Here is a 10,075-nt window from a genome sequence, read left to right as displayed (position 1 = left end):
GCATCTGCCCCCTCCAACCATGCCGGCTGGGCGGAGCCCCAATCCTGCACCCTTACCTGTCTCCTGCCCTGAACCCCAGCACCCCCATGTACCCGGGGGTCCCACAGGGCTCCCCAGCACCCGCAGAAGGGCTGGGCCAGCTCATGGGGCTGCTCCCCTGCCCTCCGGCCCCACTGCAGCCCACGCCATGGTCCTACTCTTATCACCTGGGTGAGATGCCACCACGGCAGGAAAAAAAGCACCCGGCCAGGGGCCAAGGCAGTCTGGGTGGCACAGCAGGAGCCATGGGTGCCCCTTCCTCAGGGCTGGTGACAGTGGCTGTGCAGAAGTGCTAGATGCTCCCAAAGGACAATGTGACAGCATGACATCGGCGGTGACAAGGATGAGGTCCCTGCAGGGACCCCAGCTCCCAAGACTCAGCGAACACTAACAAGTGAGATGAGGGTGACCTGGAGGTCCAGCCCTGCGAGAGGTGCACCATGGTGTGAGGGGACCTCATGGGCACGAAGGTGACCTTGTCCACCTGCTGTTTTCTTGTCAGTCATGGGACAGTCGTTGGTTTTGTGGATTTGGAGCCTAGGCTTTGACCTGACACTTTGCCCTCGGGCCTCAGTTTCCCTAGGTTGCATGTGCTTTTGGTTTTTTACCCATTGATTTCTCAAGACAAGACCTCTGCAGAGCCAGGAGCCCAGAGCAACGTCACAAGAGTAGATGAACAATTTTCCACATGTAGAACAAGGCCTAATCCAAAGGCAGGACTTTCCTGAGGGATGTTTCTCTAAGGCGTTTATAGAACGCCTGCTGCGACACCAGCCTTTAGCCATCAGGTTGGGCCCTACAGCCTCAACCCCCTCATTTTCACCCAGCTAAGCTCTGCTGGGTTGCAAGGTGAGGAGAAGCTGCTCCTGCACTCCAGGTACTTGTGCTGGTTGTGCTTTTGCTCTGCTTTGCCCTCTGACGTGATGCTGAGTGCTTGGGGCAGTCCTCTGCCACCCACACTGCCCAGATCTGCAATGCCAACAAGGCTCAGTTACATCCCAGCTGGATTTGAGCCAGTCCTGAAGTGACGGCTGACACGTGGGGGCATTTGCAATTCCCTCACACCCCAGTGAAGAGGCAGGACCTTTATTCCAGCAGTTGTTGGGGAGAGCCCATGTGCAGAGGAGGTTGCTCACGCTCCCATGAGAGACGAGGATGCTGGATTCACTGCTGGGGCTGCTTGAGACAAACATGTACACACAGAAAATAGAGAAACTGAGCTGTGGTTGGATCTGCCTCACAGTGGATATCTCAGAGCCCATGACAATTGATGGTGGGAAAGAATTTCCATCATGTTCTGTAAGATAGAATCACAGAATCCCAGACTGGTTTGGGTTGGAAGGAACCTCAAAGATCATCCAGTCCCAACCCCCCTGCCATCAGCAGGGACACCTTCCACTAGACCAGGTTGCTCAAAGCCTCATCCAACCTGGCCGAAAACCCTTCCAGGGAGGACCAGCCACAGCTTCTCTGGCCAACCTGGGACACTGTCTCACCACCTTCACAGGAAAGAATTTCTTCCTCACATCTCATCTCCATCTCCCCTCTTCCAGTTTCAAGCCACCACCCCTTGTTCTGTCACTCCCTGCCCTTGGCCATAGTCCCTCCCCTGTCTTCCTGGAGCCCCTTCAAGTACTGGAAGGCCACTAGAAGGTCATCAGCTCTCAGAGGGGTAGAGCACCTCATCCCCCAATTCCTGTGTGTAATTTCTGACTGAAGATTTTTTTTTTTTTTAACAGATTCATAGAATCATAGAATTATGGAATACCAGGTTGGAAGGGACCTGGTCCAACCTTTGATCATCTGGTACAACCTTTTCTGGCAAAGCACAGTCTAGACAAGATGGCCCAGAACTCTGTCCAGCTGAATCTTAAAAGTGTCCAATGTTGGGGAATCCACCACTTCCCTGAGGAGATTATTCCAATGGCTGATTGTTCTCATTGGGAAAAATTTTCCTCTTGTGTCCAACTGGAATCTCTCCAGGAGTAACTTCTACGCATCACTCCTCATCTTTTCCATGTGACTCCTCGTAAAAAGGGATTCTCCATCTTCTTTGTAGCCACGCTTTAAATACTGGAACATGGTGATGAGGTCTCCCCTGAGCCTTCTATTCTCAGCACTGAACAAACCCAGCTCTCTCAGCCTTTCCTCATATGGAGGCTTCTCAGTCCTTTGATCAGATCATCTTTGTAGTTCTTCTTTGGACCCTCTCCAGCCTGTCCACATGTCTTTTGTATAGCAAGGACCAAACCTAAACAGTGTTCCAGGTGTGGCCGGACAAGCACTGAGGAGAGTAGGATAATGACTTCTTTATCTCTGCTGGTGATGCCCTTGTTGATGCAACCCAGCATCCTGTTGGCTCTCTGACACAGCAGCACACTCTTCACTCATATTGAGTTTATTGTCCACAAGGACTCCTAGCTCCTTTTCCACAGAGCTGCTGTCCAGCCAGGTAGGTCCCAGTCTGTGCTGCACTCCTAGATTATATTTTCCCAGGTGCAAGACCTTACATTTGTCCTTGTTGAACTTCATAAGGTTCTTGTTAGCCCACTCTTCCAACCTATCCAAGTTTTCCTGCAGGGCAGCTCTCCCTTCTGAAGTGTCTGCTTCCCTACTTAGTTTGGTTTCATCACTGAACTTCATCAGGGTATACTTGATCCCATCATCCAGATCACTTATGACATTATTAAACAGTGTTGGGCCCAATATCAGTGCCTGGAGGACTCCACTTGTGACGGCTTGCCAGTTTGAAAAGGAGATATTTACCACCACCCTCGGGGTGTGCCCTGTCAGCCAGCTCCTCACCCACCACACAGACCACTTGTCTGGACCATAACACATCCATTTCTCTAGCAGGAGGCTGTGGGGAAGCATATCAAAAGCCTTGGAGAAATCCAGGCGTCCACCACACGCCTCACATCAACCGAGCAGGTTACTTTATTGTAGAAGGCGATCAGGTTTGTCAAGTACAATTTGCCCTTGGTGAACCCATGCTGGCTTTTCCCAATCATGTGCTTCATTTGACTTGTGATAGCCCCAGGCGGATTCATTCCATAACTTTCCCAGGGACTGAATTAATTCTGATGGGTCTATGATTTCCTGGATCCTCCTTTAAGCCCTTCTTGTGGATGAAGGTGACATTAGCCTTCTCCCAGTCTTCTAGGACATCCCCCAATCTCCACCACTTCTCAAAGATTATAGAGACCAGGCTCACGATGACACCAGCCAGCTCTCTTAACACGCTTGGGTCAATAACATCAGGGCCCACTGTTTGGTAGGGGTCAAGCACCTGTAATAGTTCACATACCAGCTCTTCATGGGTGGCAGGTCTGTGTTTGCATCAACCTGGATTTTTGTTCCCAACCCCTGGGGCCCAACAGTGCTGGTAAAGACAGAGGTGAAGAAAGTATCAAGAACCTCTGCCTTTTCAGCGTTGTTGGTGACTAATTCACCTCCCCTGTTTAACAGTGGGCCAATATTTTCCTTCTGTTTCTGGTTGGGGTTTTTTTTACATACCTGAAGAACCCTTTCTTGTAGTTTTTGACACTTGGGCCGATTTCAATTCAAACTGAGCTTTTGTATTTGTATCTGCATTTCTGCACCCTTGTATTTCTCAATGGCTATTTGTCCACTTTTCCATCTTTGTTATGCTTCCCTTTTGGTTTTGAGCAGATTCAGAAGCTCACAGCTAAGCCATCTTCCCCTACCTTTAAAAGGGATGAACTGGTTTTGTGTTTCCAGGAGAGCGTTCTTGAAAAACTCACAGCACTTGCTAGCTCCTTTATCCTCCATGGAAGTTTCCCATGGAATCCCTTCCAACTGAGCTCTGAGTGAGCTGAAGTTTGCTCTTCTAAAATCTAAAAACCTGATTTCAGACCAGGGAATACCCCTACACCAGTTTGAAGCTTCCCACTCAAAATGCCTGTGGCACTCGAGTTGTTAGCAGAGATTGCCTCCTGATAGCATGTGTGTGACTGCAGTCCCTGCCCTAGAAACTGTCCATCCGGGGCTCAAACAAAACACACCCCTCACAGCAGAGATGGGAGCTGGACGAGTCTATCCCCACGCCAGGAGACACACAAGCAAATGAGCAAAACCGACCCTTTCTGCGTACTGCCCCCGGCCCTGCCCATCCCCGTTTCCCTTAACCCCAGCAAGGGAAGGGTCTCACACCAGCCCTGGCAGGTTTGGAGATATCTGCCTGTTTCCCACTGGTTTGAACCAGGTGGTCCCAAACTGTGCTCCCTGCAGAGGAGCCATGGCAGCATGTGTGGGGATGCATGAGCCAGATCTGATCCCCACAGCTGCACCTCTGCAGCACTGTCACCCATTGGGACACCCCATGGTCTCCATGCCAGGAGTGTGAGACTGGGCAGAGTGTCTTGGGCAAGAGTCAGCACCACTCCAGGACCTCTCCAGACAAGAGCATATTTGAAATACCCAGGTGGTTTTGATGTGGTTGCTCAACAAGGTTTCTTAAAGAAAATGAACTGTCAGGGCTGTGCTACATGTTAATGTGGGGTCATGGATGGCTCATTCTCTGTGTTCCACCATCTCATGGTTTAACCACTGGGTTTCTGAAGATCAACACAAACAAGTGTCACTCCCGTGCCCCACAGGGTCCCCGGTGCTCCCAGCTGTGAGCCATCCCTCTGGTGCTGGGTGAGGCGCTGCTGGGTGGACCTCATCCTCTGTGGTGTCCCACCTGCTGCCAGTGCTCTCACAGGGCCTCCATGAGCTCCTGGGACCCCAGTGCTGCCCTTGAAATGTCACAGCATGCCTTGAAATTTCTCCTTTCTGGGTGATGGCTTGGTCATTGATTACTTGGAGTCCATGAGGATGCTATTGGAGACTCGTCTGTAGTTACAATACTTGCTTGGGTGAAGAGCTGTTACTGAATACCCAAAATGCTGGATTTTGGCACATCCTACCCCAATGCCCTGCTCTTCCAAGGACCTGGCTGAAGCGGTGCCTGCAGTGTTGTGCCATGTTTGATGGGGATGCCATGTAATGCACTGGTGCTTTCCATCAGCTGCAGTGAATTTGGAGCAGTGTGGGTCTCCTTGCTACTGACAATGCCTGCATGAGCCACTACAGTGCTGTGCACTGCATGGTCACCATGGTTTTCCTCACCTGTCCTAGGCAACCTCCAGCCTGGTGACTTGTCACAAGGGTAGGAAATGGGTTACCAGCCCAGGAAACCCCAGGTCAAAATTACAGTCACATGGAAAAAGGACTTTTTCTGAACCCTGGGCAGGATCTGGCCAGCTGGGGACAGAGTTCACAGGATTCTGCAGCCCAGGGACCCCAGTACCAGCTCCTTGCCCAGTTGTCTGGGTTGCATGTCCAGCAAAGCACAGAAGGAAAAAATGCAGTTGGATCCATGTCAGGATTTTAAGGGAGAGGAATGAGGAGCAGGAGCTATCTCAGCCCTGCTGAAACCCCTGGCCAACCTCAGAGGCTTAATCTCAGCCTGGGGCATGGGGAGACAAGAGATTTTGGAGTGATTCCTTTCCTTTGCCTGCTGGGCATGCCATGGTCTTCATGGACAGGGTGAAGCAGTTTCCCAGGACATAGGTGTATAAGCCTGACAAAGCCAGACCAGATCAAACACCCTGTTTGACACCTGACATGGATGAGCCTGGGTTTGGAGCTTTGCAATAACACAGGCCCAGCCTGGCCCCGAGGAGTACTCAGGAAATAAATACAGGGAGGATGGAGACATATTCAGTGCAGTGGTAATGGCCTGATTGGTGTCTTGAATGGATAGAGCTGGTACAAACCGAGACAGAAAGACAGGAAAATTACTTAACTGACCATAATCTGCATCAGTCAACTGAACTGCAAAACTCCCAGCACCCACTGGGGAATCTCAAAGAGGGTCACAACACCCCCTGGCCAGATGCTGGTCCCAGCAATGCTCCTGTGTGGTGTGGAAGACCCTCAACACAGCTCTCACTGCCAGCCTGCTGTAACAACTCTCCCCTTGGTAATAAACCAAAAGCATGAGAAAAATGGTGCATGTCCTGCTGTCCTGGGAGTGTGGGGAAGACTGTGGCGTGCTACAGTTTTCAGGCTCTTGGAGTTCCCCTGCCTGATCACAGTGTGAGGAGAAAAGACATGGAAAGGAGGATGCTGTGGGCCAGCTGAATGAAGCCTGTCTCAGATGAGCTCAAAACTTCCATTGCTGGCTTCAGAGACACCATCAAAGGCAACATTAACTGAGAAGGCAAAGTCCTGAGCCATGCTTTGACCTTCAGGGGCTTGTAGAGGCTCTGTGGTCTCTCCAAGAGCCCAGGCACTAGGCAGGGCACAAGGCACCACAGAGACCAAGGTTCCCCCAGCAGTGACCAACTGGGCATGCTGTGGCACAAGGAAGGGTTAACCTGGCAGCTGGGTAACCCAGATGTGTAGGTGGAAGGATGTTACTGGAGTAACTTACTGCTTTTATAGAATATCTTTAAAATATTTTACGGAGTATTTCCATCTCCTTGCTTTGTGCCAAAATGTTTCTCCCTCTTCTTCCTTTCTCCACCCTGAATTTATCAGCAAAAAAAACCCCCAAGAAAACCCAAATATTATTTTATTCTAATTTAAAAAAAAAAAAAAAAAAAAAAGAAGGCAAACCACCCCTTGTCTTTGTGTAACAAAAGGCAGTTGGGAATATGTTGCTTGCAAAACTGCAGATGCACTTAGGAATCTCCCCTACTTTAAGGCTGCTGAGAAGATGTTGGCCAAAGGTGGAGAGGAAAGCAAGCCATGTAATGAAGGCAACCAACTATGCACCTTTTGTGCTAAACCATCAAAGTGTACCTTTAGCAAGAAGAGCATCATGGAGCGTGTTTGGAGCAAGCCCAGCCCTGCACGCAGCACAGCCTCTACCCAGAGATGATACAAAATCAGGAGAGAGGCTCTGTTTATTTGTAAGGCAATTGTAACCAGCTCTGCGTCTAACAGGGTAAACATTTCTGTGCAGCTAAAAGGCAAACCATGCTCCCGGTGCTCACCCAGCTCCAGTTCCTCTGTGCAGCTTGCTGTTCTGGTTGAGGGTAAAACGTTGCACGTTTGGAAAGCCAAAGCTTCTTTGCAGGAGTGAAATCTGCCTCGAGGCAGCAGCAATGGCCACCCTGAGCATCCACCAAGTCCCTCATGTGAACCTGCCAACCCCTGCTCATCCTCAGCGTGGCAAGGCCACAATCCCTGTGGGTTTGCTCAGTTGTGCTCATCCAGGGCTGCTCATGCTGCTGCTCTGTGGCCTGGTGGCAGCAGGAGGAAGTTTGGTGGAGGTGTCCCCACAGCTGGTGGAGGAGAGGTCGAAGCGGGGCGCAGGCAGCCCGGTGGGAGCCCTGCGCTAGTGGCTTCCCACCTCCGGCAGCTGGGAAGCGTAGAGAGCTAGTGTGTGATGGAGGAACTGGTACTGCTCACTCGTCTGGATCATCCCGCCTCTGCAAGGGAAAGGCAGGTCCCGCTGACACCTCACCAAAGCCCACAGCCCCATCCTCAGTTCCCCGCTCCCGGGACACAAATATTCCTGCTTCACTCGCCACGTCCAGGTGTATCTGAAACAGGTGCCAGAGCTGCTCAGAGAGTGTTTGGGCTCACAAGCATTGCTTGGCTGTTCAAAATGCAGATTAGCAACTGATTTGTCTCGAATTTTTACCAGTACTTCTCCTGAAAAATAGCAAAATCGAGTGTTTCTGAATTTAGTGGCTGAGCTGGAAGGAGCAGATCAGCTGCCAGGTTCAGAGCCACTCTCCTCTTCCTCACATCCTCAGGTCCTCAAAGCTGCAATAGCCCTGACAGCAAAACCAGCCCAGCACTGGGCAACCATTTGCTGTCACCACATCTGCATCTTTCAGCAACCTTTCTGGTTTCCATCAAAAATTGTCCCCATGTTCCCTCATGATACCCATCCCCAGGTCCCTCCTGCATCCTTCCTGCCAGGTTTGGCAGCCAACAGGACCCTCCAAGGAGCAGGCTGCTCTGAGCACCCACCTGTCTATGCGGAGATGACACACAATTCCCAGGATATCCACCTCCCCCTTGTCCTTCAGCTGCTGGCACCCGATCCTGGTAGCGATAAAGCAGCCTGTCCGGCCAATGCCTGCGCTGCGGGACAGACACAGCTGTTCTGAGCACCAACAATATGCACTACCTGGATTTTAATCTGTCCAAGATGGACATAATCCCAGATTGGTTTGCTGCTGGGGTCCTGCTCCCAGCTGCCAGGCCAACTTTCTCAGCCAGGCACCAAGATGTGGGCTGGTGCCATTCTGCCAAGGCAAGGGAGTCATGGTGCATGGCCCAGCTGAGGTCACTCTGGAAGCACAAACCCAGTATGTGCCCCTGTCCCTGCACAGCACAGGGGTCTCTGCAGCCCCTCCACCTCCCCTCCCAGGTGAGCTCTAACCCCAGGCACTGAGCAGTTTGCCCTGGGGCAAGTCAGCCTGCAGCATTGCACATCAAGTGTGTGGCACAGGGACAATCGGGCACTCTGCTCCACTGTCCCCAAATTCACTTAACAGGGAGAGAAAATACACAGAGGCCACCTCCTCCAGGAGGACTGCCCTGAAAAACAGCTTCACAGCTGAGCTGCAGGCCTGCTCAGTGGCAGAGGAAGCAGGAGACAGAGCTGTGGATCTGCCGTGGGTCTGGAAGTTGGGTCCCGACCCTGCAGAACTCTCCTGCTCCCACCTTGCCATCCACAGACCCAGGTGCAAACCAGATGTCTTCATGGGGCAGTATGCACTGTGCTAATGTCACCATCCTGATGCCAGGACAGGAGTTGCTGTTCGAATAACTCTGCTATGGGGATGCCATACCCTGGGATTTCTGTGCCACAGCAGGACTGACTCATGAGCATTCACATATGGAATTTTCCCCTCCAGTATTTGCAGACTGACCCCAAGGAGTGGGACAGACTCAAGTGAGGGGAAAGCTCTTACCTGCAGTGCACAACGATGGGCCCTGGGCTGGCTGCAGCCTGAAGAGTCTCTTCCACCTTGGACACCAAGTGCAGCAGGGGCTTGGCTGACTCGGGTGTCTGCTGGTCCGGCCAGGATGGGAAGAGGATGTGTTTGACCTGGCGGCATTCACCTTCAAGCTTTTCCAGCACAGAAGAAAGAGAAACCAGGATGTGAGACCACAGACTTCCTGGGCTGAGCCAAATAAAGGCATGGAGTCCAGCTCAAGCAGAGGCCAGGCAAACTGTGACCATCTCATCTGTTCTGCTCCGTTCCCAAATCCCTCTTTGAGCATCTGCCAAATCCCCAGGAGAGACCTTGGGCCAGCGGGTCTCAGAAACACTGGGAAGTGACCCATCTTAGAAAATGGGAACACATACAGAGTGTCCCCATACTGTCCCCATAGTCCAGGCAAAACCAGCAAGATCCTTTTGGGTAGTGTCAGCCCAGGCGACTACAGAGAGCCCATGGAACAGAGCCCAATGGCACAGTGCAAACAGCAAAGGGCTAAAAGAGAAGCCCTTTCCAGCTGACCCCTCTCCTCTCTCCTCCAGGGCTGGGTCCTGTTCCCTCTCAGTCTTCTCACGCAGGCAGGAGCCCTGCAGACCCCTCCTCTGGCATGTGGCTCATAACACCCAGCTCTCTGAGCCATGAACCCTCTGCTCTCCTGTCGCACAGCGTTGCCATCTCACTAGAGATCCCAGGGGGGTTGGGAGCACTGCCAGGCCCTGCTGGGCTTCCCTTCTGACTCCAGGATGGAGCTTGAACCCACCTGAATGGAGAGATCACGGACCACGTACTCCACGCACTCGCTCACTCCCTGCACGCAGATGGTGAAGGGGCCGTAGGTGCCCTCCTTCTCGGGCCAGTAGTGGACACATTTCTGGAAGAGCAAGGCCAGGTTTGTGGCTGTAGAGGTGCTGAAGGCACCCACTGGATGTTTGAGCTGTGCTTTTCTCAGTGCTCTTGGGAAGGGGCACCACCCGGGGAGGGGTGGGGGAGCTGGGAAAGTGGATGTGGAGTGAGACAGAACACAGGCTGAGGACAGGACAGATCCCTCTCCCCACATCCCT

General features: G+C 52.2%; 1 protein-coding gene across 1 annotated transcript in view; it reads right to left on the bottom strand.

The window, feature by feature from the left end:
- Positions 1-7,366: 7,366 nt before the first annotated feature.
- The window catches only part of PTPN7 (protein tyrosine phosphatase non-receptor type 7), a gene marked incomplete at its 5' end in the record, with an annotated part of 6,165 nt that continues 3,456 nt past the window's right edge, over positions 7,367-10,075 (bottom strand). The window contains 4 exons of the mRNA XM_010168147.1: positions 7,367-7,484; positions 8,035-8,148; positions 8,985-9,142; positions 9,775-9,885. Of these exons, the coding sequence (XP_010166449.1) occupies positions 7,391-7,484; positions 8,035-8,148; positions 8,985-9,142; positions 9,775-9,885 (477 nt within the window). The remainder of the gene's footprint in view (positions 7,485-8,034; positions 8,149-8,984; positions 9,143-9,774; positions 9,886-10,075) is intronic.

The sequence above is a fragment of the Antrostomus carolinensis genome, unplaced genomic scaffold, assembly GCF_000700745.2.
Source record: "Antrostomus carolinensis isolate BGI_N321 unplaced genomic scaffold, ASM70074v2 scaffold20655, whole genome shotgun sequence".
NCBI lineage: Eukaryota > Metazoa > Chordata > Aves > Caprimulgiformes > Caprimulgidae > Antrostomus > Antrostomus carolinensis.
Note: the sequence above shows the minus strand (reverse complement) of the source record. Positions and strands in the feature narration are given on the sequence as shown.